The 24,268-nt window shown below is 48.1% G+C and overlaps 1 protein-coding gene across 1 annotated transcript in view; it reads right to left on the bottom strand.

The window, feature by feature from the left end:
- Positions 1-1,701: 1,701 nt before the first annotated feature.
- The window catches only part of MYT1 (myelin transcription factor 1), a 34,147-nt gene continuing 11,580 nt past the window's right edge, over positions 1,702-24,268 (bottom strand). The window contains exons 8-21 of the mRNA XM_075042242.1: positions 23,715-23,828; positions 22,062-22,276; positions 19,254-19,378; positions 18,283-18,552; positions 17,361-17,515; positions 14,799-14,861; positions 14,514-14,582; positions 10,386-10,448; positions 9,717-9,800; positions 5,433-5,654; positions 4,758-4,849; positions 3,724-3,827; positions 3,489-3,632; positions 1,702-2,033 (exon numbers count right to left, since the gene is read on the bottom strand). Of these exons, the coding sequence (XP_074898343.1) occupies positions 1,893-2,033; positions 3,489-3,632; positions 3,724-3,827; positions 4,758-4,849; positions 5,433-5,654; positions 9,717-9,800; positions 10,386-10,448; positions 14,514-14,582; positions 14,799-14,861; positions 17,361-17,515; positions 18,283-18,552; positions 19,254-19,378; positions 22,062-22,276; positions 23,715-23,828 (1,861 nt within the window). The 3' untranslated portion in view covers positions 1,702-1,892. The remainder of the gene's footprint in view (positions 2,034-3,488; positions 3,633-3,723; positions 3,828-4,757; positions 4,850-5,432; positions 5,655-9,716; positions 9,801-10,385; positions 10,449-14,513; positions 14,583-14,798; positions 14,862-17,360; positions 17,516-18,282; positions 18,553-19,253; positions 19,379-22,061; positions 22,277-23,714; positions 23,829-24,268) is intronic.

Raw genomic sequence — 24,268 nt, forward strand, 5'->3', positions numbered from 1 at the left:
TCTACTTTTAAATACTAACTGAATTGCAGTCACAATCAATTTGGACTCTATTTACATGTTAAGAACATTGTGTTTTTAACACCTCAATTTTTTTTTTTTTTCCTTTCCCTTTCTTTTGTATTTTTGCACTTGGAATGGGTTCTAAAATAAGTGAACTCATGGAGTCTGATCCTGCAAACACTTAAGTACGTGAGTAAACCCACCCACGCCAGGTGCCCTATTGAACTCAATGGGGGGACCCACACGAGTCAAGTCGCTCGTGAGCTTCGAGGCCAGATCCGGTGGCCGCTGCAATTGCTGGGAAGCTTTCCACTGACTTCTCCGAATCGCAGATTATGCCCTAAATATCTGCAGGATTGGGCTCGAAACGACACCACAGTCTTGCCTTTAGTATGGGTCAGCAAAATCCTTCCCCACTCTGCCTGCCCCGCCGCCCGGAGGGATGCAGGATGCGGGATGCGGGATGCGGGATGCAGATGCATCCCGCACTGGGACCCCACGGTGGGGTTTGCCCCCCTCCGCTTCCCAAAAGTTTGCAGCAAGGGGGACAGCGAGCTCTGGACAGGAGCGAACGTGGGGAAGAGCGAGCCCACGGGGGGACAGCCGGCTGGCTCCACGCACGATGGAGCGGGTGCTGGAGAGCAGCGTCGCAAAGACATTCATAGAGTTGTTCTTTAAGTGCACAGTGGGCTGCGTGTACCGAGCTGCTTACAGAATGCTTCTTTGGAAGAATACCCAATACCTGAATACTTTTTTTTTTTTTACTTTTTTTGTTTTGTTTTTGCAGAATGGTGCTTGCGCTGTGATTTTGCGCAAAACGTAGAACACCAAACCAAAAAATACCCATTGCCCTGTGGATATCTGTAAGAAATCAACTACTGATTCACGGTAGGTAAGCACTTTGCTGGCCATCAATTAACATCTCTCTTTTTGTTGGTTTTTGTTTCTTTTTTTTTTTTGTTCATCGCAATCTCAAACGTTCTCTGGCATTGATGTATGATCTCTGGACTGGCAGTACTGCGCCACTGTAAGGATGATCACAATAATGAAAAGAACCAGAACTGTCATCAAACAGACTTCCAAAAAATCATATACACCGGACCATGACACATTAAAGAATTCTTCTGTATGAAATATCTGGTATTGGCCTATTCATAATAGCTATTCTCATATTTAAGACAGACAAAGGAATACTGTAGTTGCAAACTCCAAAAGCTTCCCTGAGAACCTTTTTTCCATTGCGCTTTCCACTGGAGATCCAGAACTGCTCTTCAGATTTCTTTCAGAAAATAAAAATAAGCTACTTTATAATACTTCAGAGTTCCCATGCCCAGTGGATATCTGAACACTTCGGGGTTGGGAGGCCCAGCACAGGTTCAGATTTACAGGTAGCTTGCAGCTCCAGCACTTGTAGCAACATAGAACATAATTCATGTGTGAGTAGGTGATCTGGACATACGACCATAGACAACATGAGGGTTTAAGCCAGTCATACGCTAGTCTTGGATCAGACAAGACCCTGTTCTTGTAACATTTTCACTCTTGGATCAACTCTGCAAGAGCACGGCAACTCATGAAAGATGCCTGCTCTTCACCAGCTACCAAGCCCCGTAGCCTACTGGAGAATTTAACCTTCCATCCTGATCTACCTCGTGGTCCAGGTAGAAAAATCCCACTTTTCTCAAGAAGGTCCAAAGTTAAGTAAACGAGAACATCGAGTTCGATCAGTTCCACGTCTCAGAAATGGCCTCTTGGTTACATTTTGGTCCTTTTTTTTTTTTCTTTTTTTTTTTTTCATTCATTAAACAAGTTTTCTAACTTGTAAACCTGAATACTTGGAGGGAAAGTTCCACGTTACAGTCTGTTCGCTTGCTTGTCTCCATCCCGCAGCGCTAAACCTGGATGCCCTTGACAGCTTGCTTGATGCTCTCCAGCAGGTCCTTGTTCTCCGGGTTCTGGTAGCACTCCTGGTTGGTGTACATGTCGGTCAGCGTGTTCACGTACGCATCGAAGTTCTGCTCGCTAATTGGCTCCTGCAGCCAAAAAAGCCAAATAAAAGTGTTAGCCGTAGAGCAGGAAGAGGCTGAGATGTTTCTTTGCAATTAATTGTCTGTGCATGTACCAAGAGCCCAAGGTCTCCACGTTGGAGCCTTTTTGTGTGTGGTGCTGCACGTATGGGATCTCATCGTGCAACCCTCACCCTGCCAGGTCTTAACTGGGTCCTTAATTTTATGCATTGGCCTCGTGGAACTATTAACAGGGTCAGGTTAAGCGCGTGCAGGCAGTTTGACAGGCTTGAGGCTGAATTAAGCCATGGAAATGAAGGGCTGGAGGACGAGAGGACTGCTGAAACATCACGGAAGGAATCAAAGGCAAAGTTAGGACACAAGCCCGGTCACCTTGGGCTCGTGTCTGCCCACGCCAGCACGGTGCTGCGGTACAGATTTTGCTTTTGAGGGGCATTGTGGAAACCTTGCAAGTATCTAACTTGGAGTTAATGGGGATAAAAGAAAGGGAGAAGAAAGAAAAAGAACAGGAATAAAATGAGCATACAAGTCTCGTGGGCATTATTTAATTGGAGTTGCCTGAAACCTTGAAAAAATATTTGCTGAACAGTTTATTTGACCTTTATGTGTCAAATACTTTACAAAAAAGCACTCAGCGAGCGGTTTTCTGCCAGTTAGGCAGCTGGGTGAATACTATCCAAAACTGCTCTGCTGGAGGATGGCTTCTCTCCAACCAGCCTGAATTTAAATACAAACCCCAATGAAAAGGATTCCCCCCCCAAAAAAAAATGATGGCAGAAAAAATAAATCAAAAGCTCATTCCTCTGATCATTGCGATGGTCTTTATGAGTTGTAAGAGGACAGCTTCCCCAACAACGCGAGCCCCCCCACACACACCTGGTTTTGACAACAGTAATTACATTCCTGGGAATAGAGAGAAGGTAATTAATAGCCTTTTGTGGTTTTACTATTTTAATGCAGTCTTTTCATTTTGCAGTAACTCTATGGTAACATGCTGTGGGCTGTTAGACCTTGTTAAATTAAACAAAATACACTCTCTTTAAGAATGCTATTCTTTGGCTGCCAGCTATTCAAACCTGAATTGAAACTACCTACATTATAATAGGAGCTGTAAGATCTTTCTGACGTTGAAATCCAATCCCTCCTGATCTCTGCTTGTGCTGTCTTAGCCTAAAAGGTGCTGGGTGCCCTTGATAAAGTTTCCTATTTTGTGATAATGCTCCCAGATGTAATGAGACAGAACAATAGTTACAAAGGGAGATCAGCAGAAAATGACAACAAAAGGGAGATATAACGCAAGCTTCAGAGATAAGGCAAAAGTACTGATCTTATAAAGGACACGTAGGTGTATGTAGAGAAATTCTCCCACTCTTTAATTGTACGTAAGCCTTATCGTGACCGGGGTTTGGCATGGCCCCCTCGATCACGCTGGCTGGAGCGAGCGCTGTCAAAGTTTCTTACCATGTGCGGAAGGCGGATATTGGCAAGACTTTGGATTAGAGCCTGGCTCAACCCTGAGAGCTCCAGGAACAGGGCTTCATTTTGCTCCTCTATGATTTTGTTTTCCTCCTCAATGTTCTTCAGGTTCTTCTCCATGGTGGAGATCTGCAGAGCAAGGAGGACAGCAGAGTTACCAGCCCTCAAGCAACGGCACCTACCACCACCGATCCTGGGGCGCGCGTCCGAGGACACAAACCTGCGACTGCAGTTTCACCATGGCTGCTTCCATCTCCGAGTTGGACTCGTTCAGCTCACTGATCTCCTTGTTCAGCTGCTTGATCTCTTCATCGTTCTCCAGAACTGCAGGAGAGAAGGTCACGGCCAAGTCAGCAAACGCTTGTGGGAAAAGCAAAAATGTTGGGCTTTCTGCTGAGCCCATTCTGTTGCAGAGACATCACCACTCACAAAGTCCTCACCTTTGCTTTTACATCCTCTAAACAGGATGCACATCTCACCTGGTTTTTTACTTCTTTCATTTTTTTGGTAGCATTTTTAGCATCATGGTTCAATGTTAATTTATAGGTCAATATGTAAATGCAAAAGCCAACGACAGCATAGCAGTTGGAGTCCAGCACCTCCACGCACCCTGCAAGGTTGATTGCCCTGAAAACTCAGGTCATTCTCTCCAGTCCTGAGTTTGGGGAGATGCCATTTAAACAACTAATGCATGTCTTGATTAGAATTTACGAGGTTCATAAAATCAAGCAATATTTCTAGCAGAGTGCAGGTATTTATAGGCTCCAGACTATGTAAGTATTCAAGTAAAATGCCTGAACCTTGTCAAATACCACAGAAACCTCAGTAATAGCACTAGAAATGCAAAGTGCCATCACTAACAAAATTCCAGATCCAGAAATATCTGCAGAATTAAAAGCCCTGAATAGGTGAAAATTGCTGAATGACTGCGAGGGATTTGTAAAAATGTCAGTGAATATTTCAAAAAATACCTCAATTTCAGCATTAGTTCTTTTTGCCTGGAATTTCACTATGGAAACTCCTTCTTTATCATTTCACCTGCTCCCTCCCAGTGTGTCATTTGGGGAGTGGTGCCGGTATCATGCCACCCCCAAAATCCAAGCAGCCTGAGAAATGGGTGTTTATAGCACATGGTAAGCTTGCAAATCTGAGACCAGATTTCAGTTGTTGAAACCTCCTCAGTCTGCAAAGAAAAAGATATAGGGGCTCAATACCCTGACACACCTGCAAGGCAAAAGGAGTGAAAATCCTTACCATCGCTGGTCTTGAACTTTGTGTTGAGAATTTCATCCCCTGAGAGTTTTCCTTTCTTCCCAGCAAACGTAGCTCTTGGACACCCTGACAAACTGAAAAGCAAGTAAAAATGGGTTTCATAAGCTCTCAGTATTTATAGGTGCTTATGTTCCCAACAAGAGCATGTACCATTTGGTGGAGTTCATGCTGCGAGACAGTTCTCTAAAAGCTTTTTATGGTACAGAGGAAATTGCTTTATGAATAATGCTGCAAAACTCCCCGTTTATAAAGCAAGAGCAATTTTCTCTGAACAAAGATTAAAAAACACATTGTTTCTTAGAAGAGAGGGCATGACAGGTGAGGAAGGTGAGACAAACCTGGCTGGTTTGGGCGTCAAACCCCCTGTTTGGGGTGCCCAAGTTCTGTCCTGGCTTACTCATGGAAGGACGTTATATTATCAATTTTCATGATTTTGCCCAATCCACATCTCACCATTGCAATATTAAAACAACCACGCATTTTCTTCTATGCAGAAAGCTCCAACCTTGGAGCAACCTGACTGAGGTCAGCATCAAAAGCACCAGCCGTTGAGCCTTGCACGAAGAGCTGAACGATGCTCAAGCAGCATCTACAGGCGGGTGGGTGAGTCCATGGCAATGTTACCACGCTCCTGGTGATTTCAGTCCTGTGATTTACCTTCTGTGAGTGAGGAAGCTCCCGTTGGCGTGGCCGGAGCCGTCGCAGCCAGGGGTTGGGCAGGTCGGGCCTTCGTTCTTCAACGACTTCCAGGAAAACGAGGAGCCGTTGAGCGATCCTTCCTTCTGCCTGCGGGCTGCGAGAGGGCACCCTGATGCGCTCCGGTGAGAGGCGTATTTGCCGCTGATGTGTCCCAGCCCAACACAGCCAGGAACCGGACACCTGGGCACAGGGAATTACCAAAAATTACAGCATGGGAATGAAGAGGGTCGTAAGAAAATTAGGGATGAGCAGAAATGAGGAAGCCTGGGAAGCGAGCTTTCACATTTGGGGACCTCATCTGGACCTTATGTGGTAGATGCTTAGTTGTTGGAAATGGCAGACGGGAAATTAAGAGCTACGGCTGCCCCTTCAAAAGAGCCCAAGAGAACCAAGGTAAATCCTGCAAGAGGGGAAGACTGTGGAGGTCACATCACACTCACTCTTGCAGCAAAAGCAGGTCCCAGTGGTGTCCCAAAGTGTGTTTGGTGCCTCATCGAGGGCAAAGACGGCAGGCTGGGCTGCCTGACTTTGGATCCCAATGTAAACCAAGGTTGACATGCTCACATCGAACTGTCCCACATTTACAGCCAGCTCTGCCCGGTGTTACTGCTGAGGAACCCAGGGTCATCAACTTTATCACCCTACACTAGCACGGTCAGCGCAATCCAGGAGCACTGTCTGTGCCCACGGGGACGCGACCCTTCGCCATGGACCAGTCCCTGAGCCAGGAGCCGGTCAGGCTGCAACCTGCAAACCTGTAAGGAGGGCGTCCGAGGGGTTTCTGAGCCCGTACCCCATCAGACAGGACAAATAAACACTCTGGCTACCGAGAGATCAACCTGCGCTCGAAGGGGATAAAAGTGGGAATTACCGCCAAGGCGATGCACGAGCCCTCCTGCTCCCGTGCTTCTGCCACCGTTTATGGCCGGTTCAGGAGGACGGGAGCTGCGAGGGGTGTCATGGAAGCGCTGACACAACTCGTGCTAATTGCCAAGAGGATGAGTGCCTCTAAAAGGCACCTCTTTCCTCCCCGCTCGCAAACTCCCTGCCTAATGGCATAATCACTAAATTCAGCTGTTCGACAAAGCCCAGCGTATCTATTAAGGTTTCTGCTGTGGTTTGCATTTGTTTAAAGATGCTAGTCAATTATAAATACAGTTAAAAGTTTATTACTCAAGGGAGGTTACTCTAAAAAAGGGAAGGTGGAAGTAGGTAAGAAATGGCCAAAATAACCCCGTGTCCTCGGTTTGAAAGCAATTAGGGACTTCGAGTTTCCCTAGCAAAATATTCGCTGAGCTGCTCCTGAAAATCGCAAGCTGCGTTTCACCGCAGAAATGATTACCCTGATTGTTTACATTTCGTACAAAAGGGAGATGACAGCAGAAGGGGGGAGCTGTACACCCAGCCTTTTCCCAAGACAATTTGAAAAATGCTGATCTCGATTTTAATCAGCTGCAAATGCAGCACAATTCACTTATAATATCCCTGCCAGCAGGATCCTCAGTAAATTCATAACATCATTGCTTTTATATGATCACGAGCAAATTACTGAATCCTCAGGAGGAAAAGGAGAGGGGGGAAAAAAAAACAGTGAGAGAGAGAGAGACAAACCCCAGCATTTAGTATGCAGCAGTTACGGTCCAACCGTTACATATTTTACGCCGTTAATTTAACTTTCATTACATTTTCATTGTTAAAAAATAAACCAGAGCCTTATTGTGCAGAACAGCTGGCTTGGACATTTTTTATTCTTTTTTTTTTTTTTTTAATTATTATTATTTAACGGAAGCACCAGTAGCGTTTGATCAATTAGGCAGCCGTGGATGCTTCTGTTTTATGCCAGGGCTGGGCTGAAGGTTGAGGTGCTCTGTTCAATCACGTCTGTAGCAAATTACTTGAAGGATGAACAACAAAAACAACAGGGACTAAATGACTTTCTCCTCAGTGGCGATGTGCAAAACTCAGCCGGGTTCCAAGTGGCGCTCGGTGCAGACGGAGGATGGATTTAGAGCCAAATCTCCTTAAGGCAAACCCACGCCGGGCACACCTTGCTGCGGGAGGCAGAACACGAGTTTTCCAAGGGCTGGGGGAAGGCGGCAGAGAAGGGATCGTTGTACCGTCTTGTTCTGCACATCTCAGAGGGGCTTCTGCTCCTCCTGGGCATACTGGAGGAGCAGGGGGTGCTGGCTGTGCCGTGGGACATTGGGGAATGCCTTCACGTCCTCATGCCACAGAGACCCTTGGAGCCCACCCAGCACTGCCTGCACCCGCACCCACGGTCCCGCTGCTGACGGAGCAGCAGAACCACAACCAGCCTCCAAGGCCAGTCTGGGGATGGACAGCATCAGCTTTCTAGGAATCAGAAAATCCCAGTTCTGGTGATGCTCCAACCCCATTTCTTGCCACTTTAGCTTCCCAGCATTTGCACCTCTAGGGTGGACTAGGAGACACCCAGCCCCTGGTGAGGATGCTGGAGGGGGGACCACTGGTTCTGCTGGGGATGCTCTGACAGCTCCTCTCCTGTTCCTACACAAGCCCCAGCTGCACCATAACAAAACAGCTATAAAAAAAGCCCCTTTCTCCTTGCACTGGGAAACACTCTCACTGCAGAAAAACAGCACTGGGGGAGCCTCTTGGCACATCCCTGACCGGTCCCAGCCCCAAATGGGGCAGGCAAAGATGAGCAAAGCCACGGCTTCCCCAGCCCTGCAGGGCACATGTCCCTGGGGAAAACGTGGAGAGGGAAAACCTCCCAACCTCAGGCGTCCGACTGCAGGAAAAGAAGCAAACGTGCATCAGCCGGCAGTTGCATGACAGCATTTGCTCCTTGTCCTTTCCTTCGCTGTGTCACTGGTTAACAGCACAGCGTTACAATGCCACCAGCAATTTAGTGTGTTTGAGCCAAAAAAAAAAAAGGCTTTTCTCCCACAGATTCTCGAGTAGGTTGCTTAATTTTTAATAAACTCTGCTAACTCTTGCTAATTATCACACGGCTCATTTAACTGGGAGGCTTTCCTTCCTGTAGACTGAAGAGTAAGAACAGAGCAGATGGCTCAAATATCATCTTTTTCTTAAAGGTCCTTCCCCCGGCTGGCGCATCCCAGTTTCCCACAACCCCCGCGGGGCTCTTCCGCACCCACTGGTTCTCGCTCCGGCTCAGCCTTTGCTCCAGGGCAAAACCCAGGGACACGGAGGTATTCACCTCTGATCTTCTGCAAGGGCAAGACCTGCCCTAGGGCTAAAATGAGTTAAAAAAAGGATGCATTTGGGGACAGTCTGCTGAGCCAAAGGGGTTTGGGCAAATATGCCAATGCTCATGGGCATCCAGAAGCTCTTGGAGGGGGTTGAGAAGTTTTCCCATGTTTCTTTTTATCCCCCTCCACATGCACTTGCTGGATGAGCGGACAGGCTCCGGAAAGCCCAGGGATGCTCTGGATTAAGAAAAAATAGGATCCTGGAGTCAGTGCTGGCCCCAGCCCCACTGTAAAGCCTTTGATGTCCTGTAGCTGCACAAGGGGTCGAGACACAGATCCTGAACCTTGCGTCAGGCCCTGGACGCTGAGCCCGTGATGCTCAGGCTTGCTAAAAGTCAGGACAAATGGATTTCACAGCAAATGTAAAGCTCCTGAGGCAGACTAAGGGATTTAAAATCTCTGTTCCCAGTAGGAATAAACCCCCTGGGATGTTTTGAAAAATTCAGCCTGAGGCAGCAGAGAAAGGCTTTCTCAGTTCGCTTTGAATATTCAGCTGTGGCAAAGACTCTACAAAACACATTTTATTCAGGGTTACTGGATCCTGACCTGGCACAGTGATGGATAGTTTCTATTTCTACCGTGTTCCTGGGAGTTAAGCAAGCCCACCGGCAGCCCTCACCTGCCCATTGCTTCCTGAAAACCTGCAACGTTTCACTTGACTGTGGCATTTTACCCTCATTTACAACACTGATGGGTTTTTTTAGGAATTATATAAAGCACAGGTAGTGCCCTACCAGCCTACCTTTCGCATCAGCAAAAACAAGTAAGAAAAAATACACCATTACCTCCCCCACTGCCCAATTTTCCAATCAAATTTCCAAATCGCAACACCATTTTGGGGATCAGGGAAAAATTCCCCCAAAACCAGCGGAAAAGCTTTGGCAGCGCCTGCTCCAGTGCGGGATGGATGCTGCTCCCCTGCGTAAATCTGTGCGAGGCAAAGGGGATAGAGCGCAAGGCTCCACTCGGGAGTTATCTCCAGACTTACTTCATCAGCTCCGGGTCTTCTTTATCATCCTTTGTCGGGGTGATCTTGATCCCACTTTTCTTGGCACGAGGGCAGCCTGACAGACTGTGGTTAAAAAGAGAAGAAAGGCCTGTCTCACTGGCAGAATCACTGCATTTGCTATTCCCCCGCTTCAGTCATCTTTCCCATGAATTTGGCACAGTGTTTTTGATCTCTCTCGTTTTGCAGCTTCACATCACGAGGAGAAGTCAGGAGAAAAAAAAAAATAAAAAATTTGAGGGAAATGGACAGTAATTAATGGTGTCTAGATAAGAAGATATCTGCTAACAGCCTGCAAAGTTTAATGGAATTGTTGAAATAGAAGGCTCAGATCTCTGCTATTAATGCTCTAAAGTGATAATAGAAGTCATAAATAGGTGGCATTATTAACAGGAACATTGCATCAGCTAAAATCTGACCCTTTGTCTTTTATTCTGTTGAAGGGAGCTTCTAATCAGATGCTGGAAACATAAAAAAAAAAAAAAAAAGAGAAGTCAGATTAAAGAGATGAAAATAGGCTTCAGTTGTCAGTAACATTAATGTTTTATTCAGAACTTTACAACTCTGCCCACTGTAGGGGAAAAAAAAAAAAAAAAAAAAGAAACCAAACAGAAAGAGGCTAGAGAGAAAATAATTTAAGGGAGATCTTACCTTCTATGCGATGCATAATTTCCTGTTATGTGACCAGAGCCATCACAACCAGGAGTAGGGCACCTGTGGAGGAAAGGGAGGCTCAGATTAGCCTGGGGATGCAAGCAGGGAATCGATGGCTTGCGACAGCTCATTTCAAAGAGAAATCTAGGGACTGTCAATACAGAAGCAGGTTTTTTCTTCCTGCCTGTTCTCCCTCCATAGGAACAAGGTCTGGTCCGTAATATCCATGGCACCAATGTCAATGCGTTGCTGCATGCATGTTGGCGTTGGAGAGGAACATCGGTGGGAAGAGATGAGGATGTTGGGAGCGTGATGGGTGGGTGCTCTCCGGCGGAGGGACCCTCACAAAGGGGACAGCTCAGGACATGACAATGAGCCAAAAAAAGACCTCCAGGACAGCGGGTACAGCAGTACAGACAGATGGTACAGCAGGTACCATCCAGGGCCATTGGGCTGGATGTGAGCATAGACAAGAAACTAGAAAAATCACCTACAGCTCCGGACAACGGGGCCACCTTGGCCACCACCAAGAGGAAGCCCAACAGAAGGGCTCAGCTCAGGTCTGGGTGACGTGGGAAGGGGCTAATCTCACTGCGGCTGATGGAAAGTAATGAAGGAATAGGAGGAAAAAGGTCAGGTTAACCTCGGGTCTCCTCCTTCCCTAACACCACAGGCAAGGGACACGGGGGTCTGCGTGGGGACCGCTGCCTCGGGTTGGGGATCAGCAGGTCACCGCGCACGGTGCACCAGCAGCTTTCGGTGCTTCGGCGCAAAAGGTGCCCCTCGGTCCTCAGCCGCTGCCGTTACAAAGGGGTCTTTGAAGATGCAGCCCTGATCACGCGTTTGAAGGTAAACATCCAGCGCCCTGGGACGTGATTGAAAGCGAAGCCTGGAGAACACTTCTGTGATCACACAAACCGGCACAAAGGCTAGCGGGGGCTGCGAGCCCTGCCGAGCGGCAGCCAGGATAATGGCACGAGTTAAACACCGCATCATTAAGGGCACAGAAGCGAGAAAGGTGAGGGGATATGAAGTACCACGAGCACAAAGATCTGCTCCGAATGCTGTAGGTGACGCGGCGGACATAAAAGTTGTCATGGGGACAAGGAAGAGAGGCGAGGAGTGCTCACCGAGGATGTGCGCGCCAGCTTGCCAATTAGCCAGGGCTGTTTAAGTCAAGTGATTAGGACAGGGGGGAGGAAATCCACGGTGGGACGAGCGGGAGATGCTGAGCCACTCGCTTCTGAGCCGGAGCGAGCAAAGCTCACGGCACGGCCGCAAGCTTGCAAAATGCCCTTTCGCTTTGGGGGAGGAATTTGCTGTGCCCCTACTTTTTCGATCCCCATTTTTCAAGCCACCGGTGCCTGCTTTGGTACCACTGGTTGGTACCCCACAGCAGAGCAGGGACCTGTGTGAATGCACGGTGTCTCCAGGACACCCCAGTGAACTGATGGGCAACAGTTGGTGGTGCACGGGCAGCCTCTGAGGCTGATGCTTTTGGGAAAGCTCACGCCTGACCTGGGCAATGGTATAGCTGGGGTGCTCTGGCCCTGAGAGTCAGTGGAGCAATGATTTCCACAGATGCCTTTAGTTTTGCGGCTTGGAAAATAGCCTTTTACAAAGTCCTCGGGTTTTTTGTCAGAAAATATAAAAGTTCTCGTCTTTGCACCAGCTCTGAGGGCGGGTTTGGTATTTGCGGGTCATTGAATAGGCTCTGTTGGTGAAAAAAATTGGCGCCTCGCCTAGGGTGGCAGAGTAGTGACACGTCCTGGTCCCAGAGGGGTGGCAGGGACACTAAGTCAGGACCAAGGCTCAGCATGCTCAGACCCAGGAAAACATAAATGCACATAGGTCTGGTGCAGTAAGAGAAGGGACACATCCAGCAGGACCTCGATGAGGGTGCCAATTCTCTAAATCATTTAGAAATTACAGGTTTAGGAGATGACTGTGACATTTCCCTGTTATACGCTGTTAAAGTAGAAAGCAAAACTATTTCTTTGTTGTTCTAGCTTCAGGGTGGGATGAAATTATGAAAATGCTAACACCAAACTCCTTTTGCCTTTCAGGACTTTTAAAGAGGGGAGAGAAATGATTTGATTTTTATTTTTAATTATCTGGAGACAAATCATACCGACAGAGACCTTTTATTGCATGTTCCAGCCTGGAGCTGTTTTTTTTTATATCAGGCATATTAACCCCTGAAATAGAATTTATAATAGAAACACTGACATACCCTTATCTGAAGTTGTGAAAAGCTATGACTGCGCTATCTGTAATATCTCCAAGTCCTCTTCCCTTCCTCCCTCCTCAGCTCCCATCCTCACCAGGACAGAGGAAAAAAAGCAGTACTTGGGAAATAACAACAAAAAGCTTTGTTTTGGCAAGAAGTCTCCTGGTTTATACAGTATTTTGATAAAAAGCACTGACATCGGATGCCCAAGGGTTGCAGGGCACACTGCACAGCGAGGCTCGCCGTGATGCTCGGTCTCAGGGACGACCCTGTTTGCTTTTTCTCTGGGCCCTTACTGGAAATGGGCACTGTTCCTGAGAGCTTTTAATATCTTTAACACTAATTGCCTGATCACTGGGCTATTCTTTAAGGCTGTTGGAGAAACACCAGTTCAGCAAAGCTCTCTTAAGAGGTTCTTTCAAAATGTATATCGTCTATAATGCATGATTAAGTGTACTTAGCGCTAATCATGCGAGTCCTTTCTATCCACTAGCATATTCTATTAATATCAACTAATCCAGCTACTTTTTCCACCTCTGTGATAAGGAGCAGGCAGCTAAGGAACATTTTTCCTGGCACCAGCACCTGCATCGGTGGTGGGGTGCGGAGCAGTCCCAGACCCATGCTGCCCTCCAGGCCACCAAAAAGGGATTTGGGACTTTACCAATCGCCTTAATGACCAAAGGGGCTCCCACCTGATTCTACTATGGGTCCAAACATCACTGATTGCATACAGGACACGACATATTTTTTTTTTTTCATGAGGAGCCTGTGCAATGTGAAGTCACCCATGAGGTTTTACTCTCAGTAGAGCCTCTTCAGTTGTAGTTATGAATATCTCAGTGTCTAAATAATCCTGAAACTGGATTCAGCAAAGCAGGGAGCTCAGAGGAGAATTGGCCTCCAAAGGTAGGGTGGCTCCATGGAAGAGATGTTGAAAAAACATTTCACAGTTAGCTTTCCCCCAAAGATGCAGGTTGGGTGGAAGAGAGTTAGGGTCCCCCCAGTGTCTCCATCTATTTTAAATACAATTTCTATTAAAGCTTTCTTTGAAGGAGGCAACCTAAGAGAAGGGAAACCTTCTTGTGAAGAATAAGCTCCTGCTGAAAATGAGGACTTTTGGTAAGACAGCAGCAAAGCTGAACACAGGATTCAGGGGAAGATATTTGAAAGAAAATGTCAAAACCAGGTTCCTCCCTTCAGGAGCAGAAAGGGGAACACAGAAATTCGGGTGCCCATCAGCCCTTTGCCACTGGCTCAGGATCCAACCTCACTAAGCCTTTGCTTGCTCCCTCTTTTATTCCCTGACAAACCAAACTCCCATGGAAGTGAATAGGAACCTCTGTCACTACATCCCAAACAGCCCCTAAAATTTAGCATAAAATTATCATCCCAGGTTCTCCAGAAGAGTTGGCTTTGCTATGTCCTGGTGGTATTTTCCCAGCTGTGCCTCTACCCAAAAATAAAGCGTGTGCCTTTATCTAGGCTTTGGATTATTTGAGAGACGGACAAAAATGTTGAATGAAAAGGGTTATGGCACAAACTAGGGAACAAGAGCTTGGGAAAAGATGCCAAATGAGAAAGAAAATAGCATGTGTCTACAGTGCCCAAAGGAAACCTGCCAGGGGTCCAGGTTATTTCTGATCACTGCCGTGATCCCCCCCTCCCCAAAATAAGCCTTCCTCCGTGCCATTGCCTCTTCTCAACACGGCAGCTGGAGGCTGGACTCCACCAGAGCTCCTTGCAGGTGGATTTTGATCGGCTCTTTGAAAGGAGATGGGAGGGGATGGAAAAGCAAAAGCAGAGCAAGAGGAGTGGGGGCAGGAAGGGAGAAGAGAGAAAAAAGGGTGGAAAAAAAAGAAAAAAAAGGAGTTCCAAGTTGAGCGCAAACATACTTGAGGTCAGCAGAGTGGGCAGCCATGAGGTTTCTGAGGCTCTTGTCAGCAAGAGGACAACCAGAAAGGCTGAAAGAGAAGAGATGGAATATCTGGATAAGCAAAAAAAAAAAAAAAAAAAAAAGGAAAAAAGGAAAAAGAAAAAGGGCCAGGGCGTGGGGAGGGAGAGGGGCAACAGAAGGTGGGGAGGAAACAGAACCAAACTATCCACATGGTCAAAAAATATACTCAAAGAAATAAAAAGTTGTCTTTCAAGTCCAAACCATGAAAAAAAGTTCAACCCACCTGCGGTGAGAGGCATAGTTTCCCGTTATGTGTCCGCTGCCATCACAGCCTGGGGTTGGGCAACTGGGCAACAACAACAACAACAACGAGTGTAAGTGCTGGAAAGGAACGGATTCACCCGAGAGCCATGGATCTGCGAAGCCAGCTGAGCCCCCCTCGGGGTCTGTCTGCGGGGGGGCTCAGCCCAGCCCTGGACCCCTTACACAGGCTCCTTCCATCGGACCTCGGCATGTGTTTGTACGTTTGCATGCAAATAAACCATCTGTTTCCCTTGCAGCTCCCCTTCCTCCCTTTTTTGTTCCCAAAAGATCACAAGGATCCTGAAAAAAAATTGAAAAAAATTACGCCAAATGTGAAGAAAATGTTCAAAATACGTAGCTGCTTGGTTTGCTCGGCAGCAGTGAGAGGCTTAAAGCAGCCTGCTGGGTGGCATGAACGAACAGGCATGAACACCACTGTCTTGGTGCTGCCAATTTGGATGATTTCTGCAATACTGAAGCTCTGGCTGCGGGAATCAGCTTATTCCCTGCAAGCGTCAGATTTCAGCTTTCTGAATTGATTTCCCCTCACCCACCCACCCCCCCCAGCCCTTATAGCTGCAAAGAAAAGCTTGAAAACATTATTCACTCCAGAAAGGGAATAAAAGTAACCTCTGACTCATGTGCCTGGGGGCTCCTAAATTGAGGAGTGGGAGAAGCTGCCACGTCTCGCCTGCTGCCTTCGCCGGACTGCGGTTCCCACCCATCCCTCTCCGCTGCATCCCCCATGAATTCCACTTGTGTGGGCAGTGGGGAAAGGTGCCATCCCTTCTTGATGTCCAAGGAATAAAAGCCAGTTTGTGCATGAGCGGTGAGGTTCTGGCACAGTCCTGCCCTGCCTGCCCGAGGCCGGAGGGGATGTGAGAGAGCAGGGATGTCCTGGGACACTGCAGGGATTTCCTGGGACAGTTTGACCTGGCAAGTTGAGTCTTGGGGATGCAGCTATTCCCTGCTCACCCTCGAGTCCTTTTCACAGCCACACCACCATACAAACACGGTGAGCCCTAGAGCCGGCACCGATACGACGATGTTCAAGCAGCAGTGGTGTATTGCTACGTGGTACCCAGTCGTGCGCCAGCAGGAGGGCGACGAGAAGATAGAGGTGAGGAGCATCTTCACTGCGACAGCCCTCAGTGCCTGGAGATGGCCCAAAAACTGCACCCAGACACGGAGCATCAGACAGACACAGCGGGCAAGTCTGCTCCGGAGTTAACTACAGCTAATTCATTACAGCCCTTGGGCCAGAAAGGAACAAGGATGCTAAATGGGGAGAGAAGGCTCAGGGCTGCCCACAACACCATTTATTTATTCCAGGGCTGTTTCCATTTAGGAAATTTCTCTACCCTCATAATACAATTATAGCACAGGAGGACTTCAGGGCTCTACCTCAGAAATTGCTATTCACATCGCTGCTGGGTTTTTAAAAAGCCTTTAGAGCGTTGCATAGGGCAGCTGCTCTGTGCTTTGCTCATTTAGGGAAGATGCTGCTGCTGCTGCTCTGCCCCCACGGATCTGCTCCCTGCCTGTCTGCTCCCTCTGCCTCCTGCTTGCATAGCCAAATAACGAGCTGCGTTGTATAAGGTCAGCAAAACGATGCCCGCTGACTCTTCCCTGTTTAACATATAGGAAGGTCAGATGCATAGGAAAGAAGCCAAGAACAGCAGATCTGCTGGGATGGCTGGGAGGGGAGACCTCCGCATCACAACCTCCAGGCTGATCCCGACGTGCCATTAGATCAGAGCCGGGTCCAAGTTGCAGCATTTGGGTCAGACTCTAAACATTAACCATTCGTTTGGGGGTCGGCGTGGATGCAGAGCAATACTCCATCTAATAGAATAGATCTGGGTCTCTATTTCCACGCACCCAGTGCCATGAATACACAGATAGGAGCTGGATTAAGAGCTCTCTCCGATGTAAGATGCAGCATGACAGCAATCTTGCTGCAGCCCTAGTTCACATTTTGTGGCCCTGCAGTATCACGGTGATGGGACCCATTGCTCTGTTAAACAACCACCAAGTCCTGCCTTCCCAACAAGGTACCCTGCAGTTCAACACTGCCATTGAGAAAGTACTGAGATCCCTTGGGTGCTGTTGGTTCCTCAGCATCACCCAGTGTCCCAAAACAAGGGGGCAGGAGATCGGGCAGTCTCCATCACTGTGCCAGCAACACTCTTGCAGGAAAACACCAGGGAAAACGGGCCCTGCAAGGAGGTTTCCACAGCCCCGTCCATGAACCCTGAGAGCACCGAGCTCCCCAGAAAGTTCCCTTCTTCACTGCAGAGTTTCAGGGCCATATGGGAACGTATTTTGCCTCAATGATCAGCAGTTGTATGAGGATAGGCTTTCTCTTGGAGCTTTTTATTTGAACCGCTTAGATGAGCTAAGACCAATCACAGCAAGAAAGGGAACTACACTTCTAATTTCTAAAATGTATTTGCTAATAAATCTTGTCTCCTGCCAGCCTGGCTGTGCTGGGTACATATTTTATACATTTTGGAGGAAGAGACAAGAAGGCAGGACTTACGTGAGCAGCTCTTTCTTGATGTCCTTGGAGAGGAATTTAAGCTTGAAGTTGGTTAAAGTAACTTCCCCTGGGTATTTTCGTTCTTCAAAGTTTTCCTCTGACACTTCTTGCTCATCAGCTTCCGAGGAGGCAAAAGAGTGGGCGGCAGGCTCTGACTGCAAGAAAACAGCCAGGAAAAGTGGTTGTAGTGGTGATCATTGCTGCTGAGCCGTGGTGGGAAAGGATCCCAGGTTCATCCCAGCTAAGAGTTAGTGCAGCATTGCCAATGCTCCTGAGCCCTCCGCAAGCGCCTCACAGTACCCAAACCAGAGATCCAATAGTCTGTAATTTCTCCTTTTTATAGGAGAAATGTGTAAAACACATCCATTTGGGGATTTACACCTGGCTCTCCCAAGGTCTTGAAGGGATGAAGATCAGTGCAATCCCCCCATACTCATCCTCAGCGGCACCTGCCTCCACCTTGCCCCGTGGGCAGAGAAGCAGCGTGCTGCTTCCAGGGCCAGGACCCTCACCTCAGCCAGGAGGTCACGGCTGGCTTCCCCCACCTGCAGGATTAATGTCAGTGGCACACAGGGTTGTATCTGCTAATGACAGATATAAATCAGCCGGGGGAACATCACCAGGAGCGCCGCTGGTGCAAATGAGCTGAAAGGATTTGCAACGAAGAAAGCACTGCAGACCCAGGACAACGCAAGTGGTGGGTTCTTCCTTTGCAGGAGCACCCCAACAGATCCAAGAGCATCTGTGTCCTGCTTGATTGTCCACAGCTGATGTCTGGTAGCACTGACGAAGCTAATAATATTTCTCTCCTAGGCTCAAAGGGCAAATTAGGGGTTCTGGGGGAAAATAGGACAACTGCACAAGCAAACACGCATTCAATCCCCCGCAAGGTGTTATTCAAGCATCAGTAGTCACCGCTCACCTCCTCTGGCTCCTCTTCCCGCTGACGGTTTGGTTTAGTGTAGTCAATGGGCCCATCCCATTCATCCTGGCGGGAGGTCTGGCTGGACTGGGGGGAGGTCATGGTGCTGCTCGTGGCACTGGTGCTGTTTTGGCGCTGGGACACATCTGGGGACTTCATGCTGGGACTACTGCTGCAGCTGCTGCTGCTGGGAAAGGTGCTCTCCCGTTTGCGGTGCTTGTTCATACTCAAGTCCAGAGTCCCATTTTCATCCACCTCAATGTCCATGGACTGAAAGGTTGGAAACATGCCCAACGTTAGCAGCTGCCAGCAATTCCCTACAGGGATCTTGCCCCCGTTTGTCTTTTGCAGGGCAGGGGGCAGGTTATTCATGTCCCATCCTCTCCACAGTCAGTTAGAAGGAACTGAATGGAAAAGGATGCTCTTTCATAAATATTTCAGAAACATGCCATGCAAATGCACCCCTGGACTACCAGCCATGCGGCATGTTGACTCGATTGCTTGAACACAGGCATCTAGTGCCTCTTAAGACGCCCCGTGGCATCTCAGACATCTGCCCAAAGCTGGGGGTGCAACACGGGGCTTCTGGAAAGCTTGTGTTCCTCTGAAAAATAGCTGGAGGTCAGCCTGGACGCAACTGGGGAATCTCAAATGACATCAGATACAGACCAGTGAGCAACTGAAACCAGCTCTGAGACTCTGCTTGGAACGATGCTCGTCTCAGATGGGTAATTTGAACCACAATGCATCTCCATAACACGCTAAGAGCCAAGTTTACCTCCTCCAAACTGCACCGCCCAAAGCAGCGAGCAAAAGGGTGATAGGTGATGAGGCTCTGCACACCCTCCATATTGAAAAATTAAAATGAAAGGAAGGGTAAAAAAAAAAAAAAAGGGTATTTCTCCCATCCCAAACTTTTAACCCATGCCATTGCGTGGTGGAGCGAGGGTCCCCAGGCACGCTCGGCTCACCTTGCCGGGGGCCTCTTGCTGCTTCGTGCTGAGATTCTCCGGCATTTCCCAGCAGCGGGTGGAGAGGTTGAGGATGGCAGTGGCAGCCATGTGCGCAGCCTCGGCGTCGTGGGAGTAGTCGAAGCCTGTGGAGGAAGATGAAGTGCTCTTCACGTAACTGCTGGAGGGGCTGTGGCTGGGGGAAGAGGCCTTTGGAAAAGGTTTGGCTGGAATAAAAAGAGAAGGAACAACACAAGGCTAATGTATAACCGGGCAGCGGTAAGAGGTTAAGTCAGTCTGACACAGCTAGTATTAGCAGTTCCAGTGGCAGCCTGTGGTTATTGCCAATCCACAGGCTATTTTGCTGCCTGGGTTGTGCAATAGGAGCAGTGCCGGCTGCGACTTGTGCAATGGTCTCTCGGTGTGAAAACTTAATTCATTAACTGACTCTGCCATCAAGTCCCCAAAACATGACTGCTTTTCTTCATTAAAGCTACTCCTTGGTGGAAGCGGTTAAAGCTTAGAGGAGCTTCCTGGCTCTTTTTTTATTGTTCTCTGTACGTTCATAACTTATCTGCAGAGCTGACTTATGGGGAGATTTCTTGTAGCACGTTTGAAAACTTACAATTTAAAAAATTACATTAATAGCAAAACCGTGGCCATGAAATACGAGCGTCCAGTGATGACACCAGTGAAATATGGATTTTTCTGACAGCTGACGTATCATTTAAATATGCCTGAATAACAGGATTTATTACACAGCCGCACGCGGCCACGACACTGCACTGTTACTGCATATCACGGCACGCAGCCGTGCAATCCTGGAGATGCAATTTCTCTTTACACTCTATGAAACAAAAGTGAGTATTTCCCAGGGTTAATGCACAATAAAGCTTGCCCTAATCTTGAACCTGGTCCTGTTTAGGAGGGCTCTGACCTACACAAAGTCCCTCTGAAGTCAGTAGTTTCAGTGGGTGCAAACAGGGGATCATCCAATTTTAAACAGTCACAGGATTGTATTCTGAATCAATTAGCAAAATCTTCGAATTCTTAATTCATTTCACTATGCCCTTTTTGGGGGAAGACATCCCCCCTTCAGTGGGAGTCTCCATCAGGAAAGACTCATAAGCCTTGGCCCGATGATGGCGAAGCAGCAAGACAACCTCGGTTGATGCAGATACAGAGCAAAGCGATTTCATTATTCCCATTACAAACTTGTAATATAAGGCACTATAAAATGCTAATCTTCCTGAGGACTGCTTTCTTCCTTGTTGTGTGCGTATATAATGCATATTGACATTAATGGGAGTTATGCACACACATGCAGGGGAATATAAATCCCTCTGGATGAAGATCTCTTTAAAATAAGTTCTCAGTGAAAGGAACAGATTTCCCTGCTATGATTGGCAATCATATTCATCTTGTCGTTTTGATTAACTCATTGGAGGTTTGCCCAAATGGTTGTTCTTGTGTATGGCTGCTTGTTTTCGAGTCCAGTTTAATCCATGTCTTTGCGGCAGGGTGCGGGTATTTGCCAGCCCAACCTGACAATATCCAGGATCGCGAGATGCCAATTTCAATTTCACACCGTAGGCTCAGCGATGCTTTTCCATTTCATAAGTATTTCTACCACTAATAGACTCGCAATCAGCAAATTAGTAAAATAAGTGATGAGAAAAAATAGAAAGGATTATCCTAGTGGGTCTGCTGGAATTATTTTTGTCAGTACAATTACCCTGAAAATTCTTTGCTAATATTGCAAATAACACAATCTATTCAGCAAGAGAATCACTTGTGCTGGGAAACAAATTACTTTTCCATCAGCCCTAACCCAGGATGACAGTGGCAGTTGTGCTCTCTGGCCTCCATCCAATTTCATTGTCTGATCCTTTACAGATTTAGTACTGTAATAAAGGGCGCTTCCATTGTAGTGCAACAACCGGGATGCTTTCAAGTACGAGCACTTTTTAGAGAGCAGCTGCATCAGGATTAAACAGGATTGTGGAAGTGGGATTAGCCAGACAGAAAGCCCTCTTGAGGCTGCTGACTTCTGCAAACTGGGCTCCTAAATCTTTTTTTTTTTTCTCAAAAAGACGTCTTCAGGTGCACATTTGGTGTCAAAGGGAAGGGGGAGGTTTAACGTCAGTTTGCAGCAGGCTGTCTCCCCATGCAGCTTCCCTCCCGCTCCTGACAGCCCAGGCCCTGAGGGGTTATTTAGCCATTTCATTTTCACCCACGCTTCCGTTGCACAGTGTTATAACCAGTGCAAGGTCCTCTGTATGGAGCAGAGGTGGGTGGCTACGATAGGAAAGAGCTGGGAGATAGGAGGTGGGTGATCGATAGGTAGCAGAGCTGGAGAGCAGAGCACGGCAGAGAAGACAAATGGGTGGAGTGGGTCATATATAAGATGGAAGAGAAGAAAACTGTAATCCATTTAGCTAGATGAGGAAAGACAGATCAATAGATATGAACTGCAAAGCAACGGGGACCGACTGAGGACAACTGTGTAACTTATCCCACCTACAGACATCGCTCAGATTAATGTTCCCACCACTCGATGCAATTATTCCCAAAGCCGAAAAGTGAGTCTCCCCCAAGCAAAGCTTTACCGGCAGCGACGGGCTCCTCTCTCCACCATGTACATGCCACAGGACCCATCTTGAGAGCCTTGCCCATCTCCATTTCTCCCCCTGCTTCACACCAGCAGGAGAGGTCCAGCGACTCAGCCCCGAGTCTCCCATCACCCCAAAGCCATGATCCCAAGAGCCTCGCGACACGCCGAGAAAGGCAGAAAATGCAAAACCCAGCCCATCCCTGCTCCCAACTTACATTTAAAGGCTTTAGGTGAGGTTTCGCTAGTCTGAATCTTTGGGGCAAGCATGCGTTTGCCAAAAACCTGAGCATCAAAACTTGCATAATCGAAGGTGACCTTGGAGTACTTCTCCAGCTCCTTGGCCAGGTTGGCCCGGGGCGTTGCTGGGACCATGTTGGGCCGGTAGCTTCCGTACTGAGGGATCTCCAGTTGCTTCACAAAGCACATAGGCCTGAGGATGAAACAATGAGCAGCAGTGATTTCTCTTTTCCTCGACAAGATGGTTGTTGGGAGGGGACCGGACATGATGGGGACACATAGCTGCACCTTGTCCCCAAGGGGTTACTGGGGAAGAGGAGACAGAGACAGCCTTTTTCCTCTCCCTCAGCAAGTGTCCATCTGGTTTGGGTCTCTTAGATTCCTTTTTTATTTCCCCCCCCCCCCTTTTTTTTTTCCCTTTTCTCTAAACACCAAGTTGTTGACCTCACGCAAAACAATATTCTTGCAGGCTGCCTTGGTGTGGCAGCATTTTCCAACAGCAGCAGAAACTTGGGCATTACTCACTTACGGGACCCATGACACAGGATGGCACAAGAAAGCACGAGGACCCCCGTTTAGCTCCGCTCCCCGCTGCAGGTTCATTGCAAAGGCACTGGGGCTTCTCCCCTGCCTGCAGAGTCCCTCTTAAAGACCCGCTTCTGCTGGGCTGCCTATCATGAATCAATTTGTCTTGCATATAAATTGTATATAAATGGCCTATTGTTATTCTCCTTCCCGTGACCTCTTTCCACCAGCAAGTCCTCGGAGCGGGAGCTCCTTGGAGCATGGACTGTCCTCGTGACGCGCTCAGAGCGCTCTACGCCCGGCACGGGCTCCGCTGCAAATAAATAAGTAATCGCCCTAAATGGCCTTTCCAAAGCACCGAGCACCGGTGCAGCGGGGTGCTCAGCAGTCCTGGGGAGTAAATAAATAAATTAATCAGACCTCGATGCCTTTGTGGGAGTGCTGCTCAGGGCTCGTACCGCCGTTTTTATCCCGCTCTCGTTGCAAAATAACTAACCATATTACAATCCATCTGTAGCCTCATGAATCACATCAACTACGGAAGCCAGCATCTATCAGGGACATCCTTAATGTGAGACAACCCTTTCTCCCGGGAAGATAGAGACAGGCGAAATAACAAAATAAATGTGACTGGTTTGGAAATGAGTGGCAGGTTTCTCTCCTCTGAACCGTGCGGGCTAAGGAAGAAAAGCGGGCGGACTTACGCGAAACTGCCATCGAGTGATTTATATGTAGCCTAAATCTCGTCCTCCCCCTCCCCGAGCCCACCCTACTTATAATGCTAATATAATAGCCATCATTCTCTGGCAGTTTGCATTGCAGAGCAATCGGCACAAATGCCTTCTGCTGCACCGGTAAAACCCTTTGGCCTGTAGCCTCAGCATTAATTGATGCTACAGAAGCAATTCATTGTCCTCAATGCCCTCCCTGGGATCATCAATTAGATATCTCCCCACCTTGGCGAGACCTATGATCATAATAAGAGGACTCAGCAGTATCAAGATACAGCCGGAGGGAGCCGTGACGGCCGCTCTTGCGAGCGGGGCATGGTGGGGAGGGCTGGGGCGGCGCGGTGACGCGGCGCTGGGCTTCGCGGTCCCGGTTACCTGAGTATCCGGTCAGAATTGGAGCTGGTCTTCGAAGGATCACCAGACTGGGTTTGTTGCTTTTCATGCGATTTGGCTAATTTTTCAGCAGCAGCAATGGGGCACCCAGATAAACTGCGGGAGGTGGGTTTTTTTAAAAAAGGAGGAGGAAAAAAGAGAGAAGGAAACCAAGCATGAGGGATGCGCATGAAAATCTTCATTTCAGGGACCCAGAACTGCACTGAGCCCGTGAGAAAAGTGTTTGCATTTAAAGTTTTTTAATTATTGTTATCCTAGCTTACTTTTAGTCTTGGTAAGCAGCAAAGCGCCAAATCTCTCCAGGATGAGCCCTTGAGCATCCCCAGGACCCGGAGGTGGATCAAGGAGGCAGCTCCACCAGGCTGAGCACAGCAGGGGCAAAAGGGAACGGGCTGGTTTCTTTGAGAGGTTTCAGCAGTTAAATGGTATTTTTGATTTGTATTTATTTGGATCTTTTGCAGGGGCTGTTTGAAGGAAGCCTTCTGAGGGGCACTTGCGGGGAAACATTTGCACTTCTGATGTGCAACAGCTGCCAA

The sequence above is a fragment of the Buteo buteo genome, chromosome 2 (assembly GCF_964188355.1).
Source record: "Buteo buteo chromosome 2, bButBut1.hap1.1, whole genome shotgun sequence".
In the NCBI taxonomy this organism is placed as follows: domain Eukaryota; kingdom Metazoa; phylum Chordata; class Aves; order Accipitriformes; family Accipitridae; genus Buteo; species Buteo buteo.